Here is a 19,027-nt window from a genome sequence, read left to right on the forward strand (position 1 = left end):
AACTCTTTCTGCTTTTATTGTCAATGAAGAAATAATCAAATCTATATTACAATCTTAAAAACAGTAGAAAATGTGAGTAAAAATGCAACGGAGGCTTTTTGTCTTTAATGTGGAGACCATTATTACAGGGTGGTGAACAATGGGCTTGTGGAACTTGATTTGAGAACTAGCTGTGGCATAAAAATCGTACCTGGCTACTCAAGGAAACACCTCTTCCCAGCTGGATCGGCCCGGCGCCTTGGCAGTAAATTAAATACTAGAGACAGAAAGGGTTCGGGTGCCCACCCAGGGTACAGCCTAAAGCTCAGTCCTGCCACGGACAGGGGCCCAGCCTGTGCCCAGCAGACACACGGATCTGTCCAGTCCTGGCACTGAGCCCCCAGGCCCAGTGTCACCCCAGCCCCAGCCTGGGGGTGTCCCCAGCTGGGGGGACACAAGCAGAGGAGGGCACTGGCATCGGAAGAGCTTCCTCTTTTCCAATCATCTGGGGCAGATGTGAGGGAACACCTGGAGCGTCCGTGGGGCAGAGCCGTCCGGAGAGCCGCCGGCCGAGGGGCAGCAGCAGCAGGCAGTGGTCGGTGCAGGAGGAGCTGCAGCAGTCGTTTCAGTGGTGTGGTCACCCACAGGCCGATGGAGGGGAGAGTTTTTGGTCTTTCAGTGTGCAGGACTCGTGTGACGCTCTCGTTAGCACGTCCAGACCTGTGGACAAACGATGGCACCGCAGGCAGTGACTCCTGAGCAGCCCTGTGGGCTTCTCCTCATCCCCACAGAGCTTCCCTCTGCACTGCCAGCATCCACAACACTGTCAGGAGGGAAACCTCCCACCCCTGGAGAACCATCCCCTTGTTTCAAAGACTCCCAGAATCATTAAGGTTGGAAATGACCTCCAAGATCATCAAATCCAACCTGTGACTGATCCCTACCTTGTCACCCAGCCCAGAGCACTGAGTGCCACCTCCAGGATGAGGACTCCACCACCTCCCTGGACAGCCCCTCCCTTAGCAACCCTTTCCATGAAGAAATTCTTCCTGATGCCCAACCTAAACCTCCCCTGGCCCAGTTTGAGGTTATGCCCTCTTGTCCGGTCACTTGTTCCCTGGCAGCAGAGCTCAGCCCTCACCTGGCCCCACCCTCCTGTCACTTTGACTCCTAACTCATTTAATGCCCTAAGTCCAGCACTGGAGGAGCCCAGCCCACGCAGGAGAAGCCTGGGCAGACCCACCTTTACAGTGCTGTCCACGGCGCCGGAGAAGAGGCGGCCGCGGGACACGGCCAGGGCGGTGACACTGCCCTGGTGGCGCAGCAGGGTCTGGGTGCAGATCATGTTGTCCATGCTCCACACCTGTGGGGACACACGGGGACGTGAGCCCAGCACAGCCCGGAGCACCACGAGGGACAGGGGGGATGCTGCACGTCACGGGTGACACAGGTGACACGAGTGACACACAGAGGCCCCTGGGGTTCCCCCCACCCTTTCCTTGGGGCTCCTGGGCTGTGCCAGGCTCCGTGTCCAGCCCCACACACGGCCCCACACGCACCCTGAGCGAGCGGTCGTAGGACGCGCTGAAGACTTTGGTTTGATCGGGCGTGGAGATGACGGCGAGGGCGTAGACTGTGCCCACGTGCCCGGTCAGCGTGCGCACCTGCTCCTTGGTCTCGATGTCCCACACCTGTGGGGACAGCTGGGCTTGGGCATCACACTGGGCTGAGGCCACCCAGCTCCCCTCTGGGAGCTGTTCCTGCCTCCACGCACAGTGCCAGGGGGGTGCTGTGCCCTAGGGGATGGGCAGAGCCAGGTGCTGTGCCCAGGGGACAGCCAGGGCCAGGTGCTGTGCCTGAGGGGATGGGCAGAGCCAGGTGCTGTGCCCAGGGGACAGCCAGGGCCAGGTGCTGTGCCCAGGGGACAGCCAGAGACAGGTGCTGTGCCCCAGGGGACAGCCAGGGCCAGGTGCTGTGCCCAGGGGACAGCCAGAGCCAGGTGCTGTGCCCGAGGGGATGGGCAGAGCCAGGTGCCTATCCCCATGCCCCTGTGCCCATCCCCATGCCTCTGTGCCCATCCCATACGTGGATGAGGTTCCCCTGTGCCCACCCCCAAGCCCTGTGCCCATCCCATACGTGGATGAGATTCTCCTGTGCCCATCCCCAAGCCCTGTGCCCACCCCCAAGCCCTCTGCCCGTGCCATACATGGATGAGGTTCCCCTGTGCCCATCCCCAAGCCCTGTGCCCATCCCATATGTGGATGAGGTTCTCCTGTGCCCATCCCCAAGCCCTGTGCCCATCCCATATGTGGATGAGGTTCCCCTGTGCCCACCCCCAAGCCCTGTGCCCATCCCCAAGCCCTGTGCCCATCCCCAAGCCCTGTGCCCGTGCCATACGTGAATGAGGTTCTCCTGTGCCCATCCCCAAGCCCTGTGCCTGTGCCAAACATGGATGAGGTTCTCCTGTGCCCATCCCCAAGGCCTGTGCCCGTGCCATACGTGGATGAGGTTCTCCTGTGCCCATCCCCAAGCCCAGCAGCCCATCCCAAATGTGGATGAGGTTCTCCTGTGCCCATCCCCAAGCCCTGTGCCCACCCCCAAGGCCTGTGCCCGTGCCATACGTGGATGAGGTTCTCGTAGGTGCCACACACGATGTGGTGGTTGGTCACGGCGATGGAGTAGACGCTGCCTCCCGACGTCTGCAGCACGTGCACACACTCCAGGTTCCGGATGTCCCAGATCTGAGAGAGATGGAGCAGAGGCAGGATGAGACCCTGCTCCCCAGGGGAGATCCCTTGCAGCCATTCTGCCACGCACAGAGTCAGCCTGGCTCCCCGTGTGCCCAGATCGCACCTTTAGGGACAACCCCATCCAGCTGGGAATGTTTAGCACTGCAGAGCAAACCTCTGTTACCTTATTTAGCTGCCCAACTTTAAATATCCAGGCTGGAAAGGTTGTGTGGAGACTTCACACCCTTTGTATGTGACTGCACACATGTGCACACACAGCCCAGTCCTTGACAGCACTAAAACCCAGCGCAGACAAATTAACAGAGATTCATTAACACTGAGAAGGGCAACTTCCAATTTTCCTGTGTCCCCCAGACAGTTCACCCCTGAGAGGTGACCTATTCATCAGAACCTGAGCCAGCACAGAGGAGGGAGGGCACTGGGAACCCTCACACGGATTTATGGTAGCTCTGCAGCCAGGCAGTGACCTTCCCCCGTTATCAGCAGGAGTGTCAGTGCAGATAAGGCTGCAGCAGCCTCCAGGCGCCACGGCTGAGGCCCCAGTTTGTCCCATGAGCCTCCCCAGCAGCTCCCGAGGCCCAGCCTGAGGAGATGCAATCAGCACAGGAAAACCCCACGTGTCAGCAGTGCTCTCACATCCCAGCAGCTCCTCTGGTGCTGCTGCCCCAGTGCAGAGCCCAGAGAGGGACAGGGACAGGGGGCTCAGGGTGTCACCAGTGCTCAGTCCCACCTTGATGGTCTGGTAGGATCCACTGTACAGATAGTTCTGGGAAGCCACCAGTGCTCGAACCCAGTGGTTGAGACCTGTCAGCTCCTTCTTCAGCTTGAGCTCAGTTCCCACAATATCCCACACCTGTGGAAAGCAGGGACACACACGGGGTGGGGAGAATCTCAGTGGGGCTGGGCAGGACACAGCAGTGCCCACCCTCCCTGCCCGAGGCCCTCACAGCTCTTGTGGGGATCCTCGTGCCAGCTCTCCTGCCTGATGGGAACTGCCTGATCCCACTGACTTGCAGATAAAACCCAGAAACTGCTGAGGAAGCACATTCCCTGAGGGAGCCAGCCTGGAGCCTGCATTATTGCTGGCAGAGACCCTCCCCTAGCAGAGCCACGGGCTGCAAAGCCTAAACCACAGCTGCAGCAAGGAACTGCCCTGCACCTCCCCTCCCACCCCTGGCACACGGGGACTGGCAGATCTCACTCCCCCCGCTCTGAGCCTGCCTGGCTCACTGGCAGGAAGTGGCCAGGGATGACAAACCCAAAAGGCCCCAAATTCTCCTCGTGCTGTGTGGCTGCTCCAGCCTTGAGCCCTCTCCAGAGCTGAACCACTCCAGGCCCCAGATAAAGAAAAGAGCACAGTCCTCTTACAGATGGACGGGCCCATAAGCTGTCTCACCAGGAGCTGGAAGCACAACCACAGGAATCTAGCCAAGGCTTTAAAGGGCAGCCTGAAAAGCTGTTCCTGATTTCTGCATGTTTTAGGTAGGGAAGGCAGACTCAAGATCCTTTGGAGGTGGTTTCAAAACAGACAGCTTGGATCTCCAGCCATTTCTGGAGCCCAGACACAATTCCCAATGATCTGGGCAGGTCTGTTGGGGACCTGAGGACACACACACTCAGGAGCTGCCAGGATACTGCAGCTGCAGCCTCAGGTTTAGAGTTGGAAGAAATACAGTGTTTTTGCAGCCAGAGAACAGCTTTCCCTTGAGCACAGAGCACGGGCTAAACCTCTGCAGGGCTGGCTGCTCTGTGGCTCAGGAGACCTTAGCAACAAGGTCACCTACAGGTCAAAAATGCCACTTCCTTCCTCTTTGGACACTTCTGCCTCAGAGTTTGTACCCCTGGTCCCCAAGCAGTCCCAGAGGAGCCCTGGAGCTGCACCTTGATGGCTTTGAGGGAGCCACTGAAGAGCATGTTGTGTGAGGAGACCAAAGTGCAAACAGGATTGTCGTGTGCTCGGATCGTGTTCACCTTCTGCAGGTTCTGAATATCCCAGACCTGCAAACAAGAATCGTGGAATGCTTTAGGTGGGAAAAGCCCTCTAAGATCACTGTCCAGCCCACCAAAGCAGAGCACCCATGAGGAACTGGACAGGCCACCCTGCCCCAGCCCAGAGCACCAGCCCAGAGCACCCAGGGAGGAGCTGGAGTGGGAAATCCATCCTGTAGGAAAGCCCTACGCCCACCCCAGGGGTGGATCCAGCACAGGAGGGTCATCAGTCCCCCCTGGCAGAGGAGGGGCAGGCCCTGCTGCTGTGGGTGCCCTGTACTCACAATGATGGTGCAGTCAGCAGAGCCACTGTACAGCTTGTTCCTGCAATGACACAAAGGGGGTCACCGAGGGCAGTGCCATGGCACATGCAGGGCAGAGGATGGCAAGTGTGAGGGCATGCTCAGGGGCCCCAGGGCTGTCCCCACTCTCCCCAGGGACAGGTGCACCTCGTCACTCACCCCTGGATGCAGAGAGCCAGCACAATTCCATCGTGACCCTCCAGGGTCTTTTGGCACTTGTAAGTGGTACAGGTATCCCAAACCTAACAGAGAACAAGGGGCAGAGGCTGGAGCCTGGGCAGGATGTCAGCAGCCAGGGGAGGAAACAGGCTGGCTGCCACCTGGGCACTCACTGCCTGGCACCTGGGCACTCACTGCCTGGCACCTGGGCACTCACTGCCTGGCACCTGGGCACTGCCTGGCAGCCCTGCAGGCCTGGCTAGCACAGGGAAAGGACTGCAGAGGGCCAGGCTGAAGCTAACGAGACACAGGCCAGCAGCTGCTCCAGCTCTGCTGCCTCAGCCCAGGCCAACACCACACTCTGAGACAAAGGAGCAGCTCTCAGGCTCCTGCTGTAGCACCTCCCACCCCATCCCAGGGCTCCAGTGGCACAGCACAGCTTCCTCTGCCACTGCACAGGCTTTTCCCTGAGCACACAGGGCTCTCTCAGGAGGAACGGGGGAATGTGGTGCCCAGAGCAGAGCAGGGGAAAAATCTGCTTTCCTTCCCTAATGTGCAGCAATATCCATTTCCCTCCACGTGGTTCTACAACCAAGGAAGCTCAACAAAGCTCTGGCAGGGTCAGCTGTGGCAGCCAGGGGGTCCCCAGCCTGGCCAGCAGCCACCACAGTGACACTGGGAAGGGCTGCTGAGGCTGCACTGGGGCAGTGCTGTCACTCTGAGTTACTGAAAACAGGACAAAGGAAAACAAACATGCCATAAAACAGGGAAAGGACACGTTGGATCAGGGACAAATGTTTTGTTCAAAGATGACTTTTTATGACAAAGGAACATAAAATCAGAAGCTGAAATAGTCCTGAATACCCTAAATGCCACATAAAGCAAAACCAGCAGCTGCAGGAATGAGATTCTAATCAGGGCCTTGCAAAGATCTCTGTTTGACTCTCAATTTCACTAGCACATAATGTTTCCTTGCAGATAATTTTGTCCAGCTATAATCATAAAGAATCATTTGATTCTTGGGAGGAAACTTTAGGAAGCAGCATCCACCCACCCCACAAATGAACTCAGCTTCTGTTCCACGTGCAAATGAGGAAGGTGCATGGAAGAGGGAAGCTCTTACCTTAATGGTTTTGTCTGAGGAGCCACTGAAGAGCAAGTCTCCTATGGAGTACACACACAAACACCACACGGGGCCCTGGTGGCCCACAAAGGTCCCCTTGCACTTGAAGATCTGCTGAGGATCATAGGCTGCAGAGAGGAGAGCCAGGTGAGGGAGGGAGGGCAGTGCTGCTGCTCTGCACAGCTGTGAGAGCAGCCAGGAGGGGGCTCCCTGGGCTCCCCACACCCAGACCAGGCAATAATGGGGATACTCACATCCAAGGATGCCCATGTTGAGCCGAGCATTGATGTGGGAGAGCTCATCCTGAAAAACACAACAAGCTGTGTGAGCTGTGGAGCCATCCAGGCCAGCCTGCCCTGGGCATGGCTTTAGGACTGTCCCCTCCACTGCTCCAACCCCTCTTGCATTCTTGACTCCCACAGGGCCCTTCCTGAGTGGCCAACTCATCCCCTGACCACAGCTCTCTGCTCTACTCTGTGACTGCCACGTCCCTCTGGCACCTCCCTCCAGAGACCACAGGGCTCTGGCAGCACCTCAGAGCTGCACTAAACTCTCAGTATTCGGAGAGGCCCAGAAATACCTCTCAGAAAATACTGTCCTGTCCTCACTGCAATTCACCAGACTGCTTGGATCTGCTCATCTCCCTGCGTTCTGGGGACAATGCCCCTGCAAAAGGCCCAGGCTTTGGAGCAGAAGGCTCTCCCCAAAGGCTCCCCCCACTGCAGGAGAAGCCCAGCCAGGGGCAGAGCCAGGTAACTCCAGGCCAGGGCCCATCCTCACGTTCAGCATGGAGGCGTCCCTGCGGAATTCCATCAGGTCCTCGCTCAGCTTGCTCTGGTTCTCATCCAGCACATCTGTGAGAGAGGGACAGGCCCACAGTCACTGCAGAGCCACTGCTGGCACCCCAGGGAACAGGCAGAGGGCACCCACTGCCCCCCAGCCTGGGAACACAGCGCTGCCATCAGCAGCAGGGAGAGCAACCCCATAATGCAGCACCCAAGAGCTGCCCTGTCCCTGCAGCCCTGAGCACAGAGCCCGTCTGCTGCACACTCACCAAACTTCAGCTCCAGGTTCTTCTCCAGCTGGTCGATTTTCTCAGAGAGTTTGCCCAGCATGGAGCGCAGGAAGGCGATCTCCTGGTCCTTCTGGGCCATGGCCACCTGCATCTCGTGGAAGCGATCGTCCGTCTGCTGCAGGAACTCCTTCAGCCCCTCGAACTTGCACGTCTCCAGGTGGGTCTCGTAGGTGTCCTGGTTTCCTATGAATGCACACCTGGGGGGAAGGCAGATGCTGGCTGGAGCAGGGCTCTCCTGGAGCCTCCTTGCTCAGCTGTCTCCTCAGGGGAGCTCCAAGGCCTGTGTGGGTCCCCAGCTGTCCTGCTCCTCCTGCCAGCAGCAGGGATTCTGTGGCTCGTGATCCTTCAAAGGGTGGACTTGATCATCGTGGAGGTCCTTTCTGGTTTTAATGGTTCTCTGATCCTGCTGGGAGAGGCAACTGCAGGACAAGAGAGGCCAACAGCTCCCACTCTTCCAGCAGGGCACTGGCCCCAAACTGGACTGTCTGTCTGTCTTGGAAGATGCAAGGAAAAGCAGATCTTGGGCAGGAGACAGAGGGTGGTGTCAGTTTGTTGGGCTCACCAGGAGTCATAAAAACCAGTGGAAAAAACTGCAGCTGACCTCAGCAGAGGCTGCCTTGGGCCTGCAGCAGGGCACAGAGTCAGGGCTGCTCTGCCAGGACTTGCCTTGCTCTGCCTCTGCCAAGACATGGCTTAGGATCATGCAATCATAGAACTGCTGAGGTTGGAAAAGACCTCTAAGATCATCGAGTCCATTCGTTCCCCAAGGCCACCACTAACCCGTGTCCCCAAGTGCCACACCTACATGGCATTTAAATGCCTCAGGGATGGGGACTCCACCACTGCCCTGTGCCAGTGATGGAAGAACTTTCTGTGAACTCTTCCTGCAACAGTAAACCCAAGCAGGGGCTGCCCTGGGGCTCGGGTGACAGGGAACCCTCTGAGGTGGATCAGCACTTCCCTTGCCTGGGACAAGGCCTGGTTGGCAAGACACAGCCATAGCACTCAAATCACTCTTGTCCTCATCCCCCTCTCTTCATGCTGACTCTCCTCCAGCTCTGCTGCCTGTGCACTCACCCTCCTCATCCTCCTCCTCACCGTGACCTGCCTGTTCCCACCCCGAGGCTCCAGAGCTGCCTCCTGCAACCCCTGAAACCCCCAGCTCAGCCTCAGGCCAATGCACAGCACTGGGGAGAGCTGCTCAGAGCCTCGGGGCCACCCCAAGGCTGCAGCGGCCCAAAAGCAGCTCAGTCATGAGCTCAGTGCAGTTCCCCACCCCAAAGCATCAGCTCCTTACCCATATTTGGAGTGGGGACACTTGATGTGCTCACACTCCTTCAGGTGAGCCTCCAGGTTCATTTTGAGGAGGGGAGGGCAGCTGGGGTTGTTGGGGCAGCGCACGGGCCTGTAATCACAGCTGCTCTCATGATCCCTGCCAGGGAGAGAAAAAAAGGCAGGGAAAATCAGCAATGAGCAAAAATTACTGGGAACAACACAGATCCTCAGGAGAGGAGCAAACCAGCCCTTGAGGCTGTCAGATGATCCAAAGCCTCCTGCTCTGAGACTGCAATTCCAGCTTTAAATTCTCATTTGGCCAGAAAATTGAGAGTAATAATAGGCCACATTTTCGCAGGGCACATCTACTTCTGCAGCTGATGGGCTGAGTCTTCAGGCAGCCATCAACAACAGGAATGGACAGGGAAAACAGGGATGGGGAGGGAGATAGATTTCAAATTCATAGGATATAACAAAGATAATTCCTCTTCCACAAAGAATCCCAAGTTCTCTACTTGACCTCAGCCATGGAGTTTCATCCCAGATGTGAGGTGGCTGCTCTCACAATGCACCCCCTGTCCCAGTGCTGGCACTCAGGGAGCAGAAAACAGCGTGTTCCTTCTGATACCAGCCCTGAGCTGTCCCCTGAAGCCACCCTGCTCATTCCCCTGGCAGAGCCAAACTCAGCAGTGCTGGCAGGAGCTGCACGGCCCTGGAGCTGCAGGGCAAGCTGGGCTGGCAGGGCCCTGGAGCCACAGGGCAGCTCGGGCAGGCAGGGCTGGCAGGGCCCTGGAGCCACAGGGCAGCTCGGGCAGGCACAGCCCCTGAGCCACAGCTTGGGCAGGCTGGGCTGGCACAGCCCTGGAGCCACAGGGCAGCTCGGGCTGGCACAGCCCTGGAGCCACAGGGCAGCTCGGGCAGGCTGGGCTGGCACAGCCCTGGAGCCACAGGGCAGCTCGGGCTGGCAGGGCCCTGGAGCCACAGGGCAGCTCGGGCAGGCAGGGCTGGCAGGGCCCTGGAGCCACAGGGCAGCTCGGGCAGGCTGGGCTGGCAGGGCCCTGGAGCCACAGGGCAGCTCGGGCAGGCTGGGCTGGCAGGGCCCTGGAGCCACAGGGCAGCTCGGGCAGGCACAGCCCTGGAGCCACAGGGCAGGCCGGGCTGGCAGGGCCCTTTCCCTGGAGAGGATCCCTGGAAGGAGCACTCACTTCCTGGCACTGAGTTTGATGGTGAAGGGGCAGCCACGGGGGTCCACCTCGAAGGCAGGGTTCTTGCTGCTGGCGGCGGGCCGGCAGCCGTACTTGCAGTGGATGAAAAGCTCCCCAATCTGCTCGGCCACCGCGATGTTGTTCACCACCACCGTCAGCTTGGCGTTGTCCACGGGGCACTTCTCTGCCAGGGAGGGAAGGATGGCACAGTCAGTGAGGGCTGAGACAGGGCACCGGCATCTCCCAGAGCCCCCGCGTGGGAATTGTGGTCTGTGCTTTCCCTGGCTGGGTCAGCCAACTGCCACGTGAGTGGCCGTGGAAAGAGGCAGGAATATTCACCCAAGGCCTGCCAGCCACCATCTTTGGTTTGTCTTGGGGTGTGGAAAAGTTACAGGTTGTGTTAATCCATAATGATTGAGGGAGCTGCCAGTGAAAGAAGGCCACAATGATTCAGCACACTGCCTTGTGCTGCCTGAAGGGTGAGTGCACACGAATCACCAGGTGCCCCAGCCATAACCTGCTCCTCACCCAGGCCTGGGCTCAGCTCCTGCTGCCAGCAACCACTGAAACACAGAATCCTTTAGGTTGGAAAACACCTCCAAGATCATCGAGTCCAAGCCTTGGACTGATCACCACCTCATCAGCTGAGCTCTGCCACATCCAGCTGTTTACGGAACACTCCAGGCATGGGGATTGCAATTGCAAAGCCTTTTGCCACAGATCTCTGGGCTGGGGTTGATATAGCAGAGCACAGTGAGAGGATTAACATGCAAAGCAGAGGGACCTCTTGCATGTGGAACACAAAAATCTTAAGGCAGAAAGAGCTGCTGCTTTGCAGGACTCCCCAGGGAGCCTCCTCAGGGCTCGCTGTTCTGGTAATGCCAATGGCTTGGCTCTGTGCTGAACAAAAGCTTGCCAAGAGGGGCACAGGCTCGTGCCAAAAAAAGTCTTTTTTTTGCAGCCAGAGTCCAACCCAAGCAGGAGCTGGTTAGCCCAGGCCAGCAGCCAGGGGCTTGGGCTCTCCCAGGGTTCTGGAAGAGCTGGGTGAGCTAAAGCAGCTCAGTGGGGCTCAGTCAGGGGCCAGAGCCCTGGCATTGAGGAGATGGGGGAGAAGGGGTCGATGCCAAATGTGGCCCCTGCTTCTTTATCCAGGCAGCCACAGAAAGCTTTCAGTTGGAAATCAGTGGGTCAGCTCTGGGCGAGACATGTATTATCCTGGGATTATCCACTGCATTTTCCAGGACCTGAGAACATCCTGTGCCCAGCCCTCTCTGCAGTGCCCGTGCCCCAGAGTGCACCATTGGCCCCCAGCCCCTCTCTGCTGCAGTGGCACGCCTGACTGACAGCTTGTTTTAAGCCCTTTGGACATTTTTCTGCAGGTTTCTCTTTAGGTGAAAGCAAATCAACCAGGAAATAACAGTGTTCTGGCTGCATCACACAAGAACAGCCCTGTACTCACCAGATGTTAAGGCACATCTCCTGCAAAACGTGTGCTGTGGAGACAGAGAGGAACAGCAGCGTCAGCGTAAAACCAGAGCAGGCAAATGATTCCTGTGGCTACCCATGGGAAAGGTGGGACACACCCCAGCCAGGGGCTCAGGAGCCTCAGCAGCTGCTCTGCCTGTTCTAGCTCAGGGCAAACCCCAGCTGCTTGCTCAGGCTGAAGCACAGGTCCTGAACACACAGCTTGGAGCTCTGACCTTCTTCCCATTCAGGATCAGGCCATGATCGTGGTGCTGGCCAAAGCCAGGGGCATGTTCTGCCACACTCTGGTATTCATGGCATCACAGAATCCTGGAATGGTTTGGGTTGGAAGGGATCTTAGAGATCGTCAAGTTCCAATTTCCTGCCATGGCAAGGACACCTTCCACCAGACCAAGGCTCAGAGCTCCATCCAGCCTGCTCTTGAACACATCCAAGTCCTTCCTACCCTCCACATCTGCATAGGGTTTCTCTGCTTCTCCCTCCTCCTCCACTGTAGCCCATGTCATCCCTCTCACTCCCCTGAGAAGCCCTTGTGGGAAGGGGAAGCCTGGACTGTCCCCTCTGCCTCTCCCTGTCCTTGCCCAGTCAGCCCAGCACATCCATCCCTCTGGAGCCCTCTCAAGGCAGCAGAGCAGCCCTGTCCTGCTGCCAGGCAGATGGAACAGCTGGTTTGTAAGCCCATTAAATGCTCTGTAAATTTGAGCACTTTAAATAGCTCCCCTCTCCGTTCTGACAGTTTAACTTGACAAAGCAGCAAGCACAGTCTAACACACTAATGAACATAAAGGCTGCAGCATTTCACTGCTCCTGATGCTGCCCTGTGCATTCCCTGGAGCCTCCTCAGCCACGTTCCCTGGCCAGGGAGCCAGCTCTTGGCAGGGCTGTGAGTCCCCCTCTGGAGCTGTTATCTGCTGCCCTGCTCCCATGGCCTTTTCCTGCCCAGCACAGCTGCACTGAGCTCCCTCCAGAGCTGCCAGAGCAGGACTGCAGATGAAGCCAGGCTGCTTCCTGCAGTGGGCTTTTTTCCACATTAACCACTAAATCTCAGTGTCTCTGTGCAGAGCTGCTTACTGGAATGGTGCAGCCAAACTGCAGCAGCTTCCAGCACTTTTGGGGAATGGCATCCTCACTGCAATAAACAATCCTGAGCTCTGCTGCTGTTGCTACAGCCCCATCCTGGTGATCAGATCACGTCAGAAGCATTAGAGCCATCTCAAAGCCATCTTTCTTCACAAGGAGCACAGGAATAATATACAGCTTCTATTAACTCCCAGTAAAATGGAATCCAGAAGAATATTCATAACACCCTGTGCCTCTCATTTGAGGATCTCAAATCCCTTTGCAAGCATTAACTAAATGAAGCTTCAAGCCATTCTTGTTTTATAAGCAACACTTCTTTCACAACTGAAGCACAGCCATTCCTGGGGTGCCCAGGAGCTCCTGCAGAGCCCTTCAGGAGGAGTTTTCGACCTCATGGAAGCCACAGCAAGGAGACTGAACATGGCCAGGATGGGGTGGCTGACAGTCCAGCCCTCCTGGGAAAAGCCACCCCACCTAGTTTTGCTTGACAGTCCCCTGGGAGAGACAGAGGGGACAGTCCAGGCTTGAGTGTGGCTCACCCAGGATGTTTGGGAGAGCCATGCCTTACCCCACAGGTTGTGATGACGGGATCCTTAAAGACACTGCAGCACAGCTGGCAGCACAGCTTCACTGAGGGCTGCTCTGCAAACACCAGGGGCTCCTGCAGGGCACACACAGGGACACACACAGCGGGGATTAGTCCAAACCAAGAGCCTGCAGCTCTGCAGAAGGAACAACACAACCCCTCAGTACTGAGCCTCGGGGAGCCTGGGGCACACTGAGGGTTTTATTACATCAACATAATATTCTGTCTGGATCTGCTGAGTTCCAGTAGGGGAAGAATGAACTTGGGAATGGCTGGAGACCCTCATTCAGCTCATCACAAACTGGGGGCCACCAGCATCTAGCAGGATAAGCACCTGACAGCAAACTAACTGCACAGACCAACTCCTCTGCCAGTGATTCATTCACCAGAACTGCATGGGCTGTACTGGCTGGGACTTTCTCCTTGGCTGGCCTAAGCATAGAGTTGTCAAAATTGTACTAAGCCTAAGCTTAAGAGCAATTTTAAAGCAGCCTGCACTTTGAAGCATTCTGAAGGAAGGGCTCCTTCACTCCTCAGGAACCAGAAACAGCATTGTTTCTGCTGCAATGGGCCCATCTCTCCAGTTTTGTTTACCAACTAGGACAGCCAGCACAGGGCTCCAAGCACGTCCTCCCAGAGCACCACAGCTCTCCATGCTCACATTTCAGAGCATTTCCAATAAATCTCTGCAGTTCCCTCTGTCTTTTCATCCTGTGCTGCTCTCAGAAATGCAAACACAGCCCCCTGGGTTCCCAAATATGAAACAAACTCTTATCCTAGATCAGTGGCAGAACGCCGCCTGACCTTTTATTCATCCAGTTGGGGTTGGTTACTGGGTCACAAGCTAAGCTCAGTTTAAAGTATCCTCCCCCAGAATGTAGACAATTCCTTGCACCCTCCTGGGGCTTACAATCAAGTCTGTGGGGTGCCACACAGCCCTGAATGGGGATGGGGCTCCAAATCCACGGGGAATTGTATTTTTTTGCTGCCTGGGGCCAGACCACCAGCCTGAGCCTTGCAACCCGCCCTGCTCTGCTGCAGGGCCAGGGAATCAAGCAGGACTTTGCACAGACTTACAGTTTTTCTGGGAAGCAGAAAAGCCTCACCATTGTCCTCATTTTCCAGGCAGGGAAGTGGTACATGAGGAAGCAGAGTCAGTGGTGGAAACAAAGTTAAAAAGCAAGAGCCTGAGCCAGGCACTGCACAAAATCTGCCCCCGAGAGCTCTGCGCACTCACGACAGCCCACTAAGTCACTTGTTTGACACTGAGCTTTCTAACCCTGCTCCTTGAGACAATCCCAAATACCTACTGGCTCCTCCTCTTCCTCATGGAGCGAGAACGTGGAGCGCAGGGACATGTTGGACTCGGAGTGCAAGGAGCGGACGGAGATGGCGGAGTCGGAGCGGCGCGGGGTGCTGATGGGAGGCTGCGGACACAGAGCAGCTCTGGTCAGTGCAATCATTCCCCAACTCCAGCCAGAGCCCTCACGTTCACTTCTCCCCCTCCACAGCACTTCAGCTGCACTGAGTGGCCCTGCTGCTGTGTGCCCTTCCCTGCGCCGTGCCCAGAGACAGGAATCACTCGGGTTGAACTCCCTAGGCATTCCAAGCGCATCACCTTCTCCAAGGTGCGTTCCCTGCACACTTACCGTGCACACCCGCAAAGCAATGGCCTGGAAGAATTAATCCTTCATGGAAAGCTCTGTAAATCTCCCCCAGAGACCGCTCCAGCTCCTGCAATGTCTCTAATCTCTGCAGCAGCACTTGTTGTTGCACTCACTATCTAACTTCTGCCAAATTTCTTTGCGTAAGTGCGGAGACTTCCTTCTATTGAATTCTCTGTGAGCCCGGCTCTGCCGCTTCCTGCTCGGGAGGGGAGAGCAGAGCACACACTGAGCACCAATCCAGAGAGCCCCTCTGCCATGGCAGCCCTGGGATTGGCTTGGAGGGAGTGCTGCTGCTGGAATATTAACCACAGCACGTCTCCCAGGGCGGAATGTCAACCACCAGCACGTAGCCAAGGTGCCATTCGGTGTCAAAGCACCACTGGAGGCTGCAGACCATGGGGAGACTGGATCTGAGGAGCCAGTGCAGCTGGGAGTGCAGCCACTGAGGGGTTACTGTGGGAGAGATGCTGCTGCTGGACTGGAAAAGGTGCAGAGAGGAGCAATAAAGGTCTTCAATGAGCAGAATGCATGCTTGGACAAAGAAGTGGAAGAATGAAGCCAGAAGCTTCAGACACTTCAGACGAGGCATGATGGATGAGCATCTGCACGTGTCACACTCTCCAAGGCCTGGCTGTCAGTCCCTAGCCCTGAGGAGTGTTGGCTGGAAGGAGCTCTGGGGATCCCTGGCTGTCCACTGGAAAAGGGACTCTCTCCCTGGCCCTGGCCCAGGCCTGGCACTGCCCAGGGAACAGGGAAAGCTGCATGGACCAGACACTGCTGAGCTCCTGTCCTGCACCTTGTGGGAAAAATGCTTTTCCTCGTGTTCCATGTGAGCCTCAGGAGCTGCATTCTGTGTGCCTGGCCTGGGTGAAATGGGTGACCTCAGAGCCAGGGCCAGACAAAGGCAATGCAGGAGGGCCCAGGGGCAGCAGGAAATCCAGCAATGAAAGCTGCAAGATGAGGTTCAGGGGCTGCTGCCCTCCCCAGAGACAAAGCACATGGCAGTCCCAGTGCAGCCTGGCTGGGCTGCAGGAGAGCAGCAGACCAGGATCCTGCTGCTTCCTCACTCTGCTCTGCGGCCTCATTTTTATGATCCTGGGCTCTGAGGAACTCAGAAATGCTGCATCTGCTTAGAAGCCAAAGCATAAATGTCTTTCCCTTAAAGACAGCATATTTATTGACTAAATACATAAACCTTAAGGAGGAATGGTTATAATGAGGTAAATCCATTTCATGTGTATCCATTCGTTTTATTATTTTCCTCCACTAGTAGCAGAAATTATTAAAATAACCAGGATGACTGTGCACAGTCCCACTCTGGAGGTGACAGGGGGTGAGGGCAGCAAAGGCAGGCTCTGCAGGGAGGCAGGTTTGTCACCAGAGGATCACCAACAGAGAAGGGGACTGCAGCATTCCAGGAGGCAGGGGTGTGAGACACAGAAGGTTTGTGTAGGACTCTGGGCTCAGCTCCCTGTGTCCTGGTTTGGATAATGCTGGTGTTAACTGCACAGCACAGAAGGGGATGTGCTGAGGAGGATCCCTCACTCCCCCTGGGCTGTGGGGAAAACACAGAATGGCAGAGGGTGTGCTGACAGTTCCAGACCCTCTGGGTACCTGCAGCCTTGGTTTTGCAAAGAAAACAAGGATAAAACTCAAGAGACCTCATTTCTGCACTAAACATCAGGCACACCTTCTAAGAGCCCAAGGATGGAGCACTCTAACATCTGATGGAAGATGGAGAGTTTTCACCTCTGGCTCAAGGTGAAGCTCCCTGTAAACAGATTTGGACAGGCAGGCAGCCTCCATCCATGGTATCCAATGGTCCAATATTCAGCTGCAATCTTTAGCTGCAGCTTCCACCACCTCAGCAACAGGAGCAGCCTGCATGTGGAAGCTCCAGCACAGCCCTGCTTCCAGCTCCATGCAGGCACAGCAAGGTGGGAACCTGTGGCACTGTGCCCAGGCAGGATGACAGCAACAATCCTGCCCTGCACACACAGCACACTGCTCTGCTTCTGTTCCATGGACAGCAATCCTGCTCTGCTTCTGTTCCATGGACAGCAATCCTGCCCTGCACACACAGCACACTGCTCTGCTTCTGTTCCATGGACAGCAATCCTGCTCTGCTTCTGTTCCATGGACAGCAATCCTGCCCTGCACACACAGCACACTGCTCTGCTTCTGTTTCATGGACAGCAATCCTGCACACACAGCACACTGCTCTGCTTCTGTTCCATGGACAGCAATCCTGCCCTGCACACACAGCACACTGCTCTGCTTCTGTTCCATGGACAGCAATCCTGCCCTGCACACACAGCACACTGCTCTGCTTCTGTTCCATGGACAGCAATCCTGCACACAGAGCACACTGCTCTGCTTCTGTTCCATGGACAGCAATCCTGCTCTGCTTCTGTTCCATGGACAGCAATCCTGCCCTGCACACAGAGCACACTGCTCTGCTTCTGATCCATGGACAGCAATCCTGCCCTGCACACAGAGCACACTGCTCTGCTTCTGATCCATGGACAGCAATCCTGCACACACAGCACACTGCTCTGCTTCTGTTCCATGGACAGCAATCCTGCTCTGCTTCTGTTCCATGGACAGCAATCCTGCCCTGCACACAGAGCACACTGCTCTGCTTCTGATCCATGGACAGCAATCCTGCCCTGCACACAGAGCACACTGCTCTGCTTCTGTTCCATGGACAGCAATCCTGCCCTGCACACACAGCACACTGCTCTGCTTCTGTTCCATGGACAGCAATCCTGCCCTGCACACACAGCACACTGCCCTGCTTCTGTTCCATGGACAGCAATCCTGCCCTGCACACAGAGCACACTGCTCTGCTTCTGTTTCATGAACAGCAATCCTGCCCTGCACACACAGCACACTGCTCTGCTTCTGTTCCATGGACAGCAATCCTGCTCTGCTTCTGTTCCATGGACAGCAATCCTGCCCTGCACACAGAGCACACTGCTCTGCTTCTGTTCCATGGACAGCAATCCTGCCCTGCACACACAGCACACTGCTCTGCTTCTGTTTCATGAACAGCAGTTTTACAAGGAAAGAAAAAGGGCGGTGGAGGTCACAGGAGGGCTCTGACTCCTCTCCAGCTGTCTCTCTGATGGCTGAGAAGCCCTTGGCAGCTTCTGGAGGAGGGAAAACTCAGTGATGAGGAAGGGAAATCCCAGATTATTTCTTGACAAAGCAAATGAAGCTTCCTAAGAGGGTTAGTGAGTCTGCCTGGAGCAGCAGGCAGAGCAGGACCGAGGCGGTTCTGGTTTGTCAGCACCTCACGCTGCTTCCTGAACCACTCATTAATCCTCTCACTGTTTTTGCTGAAGAATATTTAACACTTCAGGGAAAGTGGGCTGAGACTGTCCAAGAGGATTGAAGCTGGCTCCCAGCAGAGATCTCCCCCATTCCTGGCTGCACACCCCAGTTTGTGCCAGCGGGGTTTTCAAAGGAGTCAGGGAGTTTCTTTATCAGACCTGGCTAAATGGAATATTCACAGCATCCCCTCCTCTGGAAAAATCCTCCCCTCTGCCCTGTGAGAACTGCCCAGCTTGTGAAAAGGGCACTGTGAGGCCAGCCCTCAGCCCAGAGGGTCTGTGCTGACAGCCAGGGGTGGCCTGAGCCCTGGCCCAGCTCCTGGGGTCAGTGGTGGGCTGGAGAGCTGCACTTGCCAAGGACACCAGGCACATTTTCAAAGGACTTGTTAGAAAAAAGACCAACAACAAACAAAACCCCCACGGGCTCACATAAAACACAGCAAGATCTCTGAGCAACAGAAGGAACTTTATAGGATGCTGACAATAAAATTCTTTGCAATCTGGTGTCAAATTTATTTTAAGAAGTGCTGCAGCTCCACACTGTTGCTGACCCCAGTCTCTAACTCCAGCAGCAATGATCCATTTATGCCTGGCTTGGAAACTGGGTCTTGTAACCTAACTCTACAAATACTTCATTTGAAGTTTGTTACTAACATGTTTAGATCTGAACACAGCTTGTGGTTGTGAGATGTGGCAGGAGCACCAGGGACAGGACAAGGTCCAGCCTTGGACCATCCTTTCATCAAGGTTTGCTTTGCTGTTGCTGTTCTTGATTCAATTGATTTACCTAATTTAATTTCTCTCCAAGCAGCTAACCCTGAATACTGTTGAATCACTAAATTCCCCTAAAAGAACTTACTCAGAAGTGAGTGATAAAACTGGATACAAAACTGGGAACTGCTTTACCACCAAGATACTGGGACGCACAGGAATGGTTTGTGTGGGAAGCCCAGCACAGCCCTTAGTGTCCAACATCCCAATCTGCAGGTTTCAAACCCGCTCCCTGTGGTCAGAGGC

At 56.0% G+C, this 19,027-nt stretch overlaps 1 protein-coding gene across 3 annotated transcripts in view; it reads right to left on the bottom strand.

The window, feature by feature from the left end:
• TRAF7 (TNF receptor associated factor 7) overlaps positions 1-19,027 on the bottom strand; it is a 30,301-nt gene continuing 11,274 nt past the window's right edge. For 2 of the 3 annotated variants that reach the window (XM_036392646.2, XM_036392647.2), the window contains exons 5-21: positions 14,319-14,435; positions 12,991-13,083; positions 11,317-11,350; positions 9,858-10,041; positions 8,675-8,809; positions 7,357-7,574; positions 7,083-7,156; positions 6,557-6,605; positions 6,303-6,430; positions 5,180-5,262; positions 5,003-5,042; positions 4,611-4,727; positions 3,460-3,582; positions 2,601-2,720; positions 1,539-1,670; positions 1,223-1,342; positions 1-699 (exon numbers count right to left, since the gene is read on the bottom strand). In XM_036392646.2, coding sequence (XP_036248539.1) covers positions 685-699; positions 1,223-1,342; positions 1,539-1,670; positions 2,601-2,720; positions 3,460-3,582; positions 4,611-4,727; positions 5,003-5,042; positions 5,180-5,262; positions 6,303-6,430; positions 6,557-6,605; positions 7,083-7,156; positions 7,357-7,574; positions 8,675-8,809; positions 9,858-10,041; positions 11,317-11,350; positions 12,991-13,083; positions 14,319-14,435 — 1,782 coding nt within the window. In that variant the 3' untranslated portion in view covers positions 1-684. Of the gene's footprint in view, positions 700-1,222; positions 1,343-1,538; positions 1,671-2,600; positions 2,721-3,459; positions 3,583-4,610; positions 4,728-5,002; positions 5,043-5,179; positions 5,263-6,302; positions 6,431-6,556; positions 6,606-7,082; positions 7,157-7,356; positions 7,575-8,674; positions 8,810-9,857; positions 10,042-11,316; positions 11,351-12,990; positions 13,084-14,318; positions 14,436-14,657; positions 14,789-19,027 lie in introns of those variants that run through there. The other variant, XM_036392648.2, reaches the window with a different exon arrangement.

This window comes from Molothrus ater, chromosome 16, assembly GCF_012460135.2.
Source record: "Molothrus ater isolate BHLD 08-10-18 breed brown headed cowbird chromosome 16, BPBGC_Mater_1.1, whole genome shotgun sequence".
Taxonomy (NCBI): Eukaryota; Metazoa; Chordata; class Aves; order Passeriformes; family Icteridae; genus Molothrus; species Molothrus ater.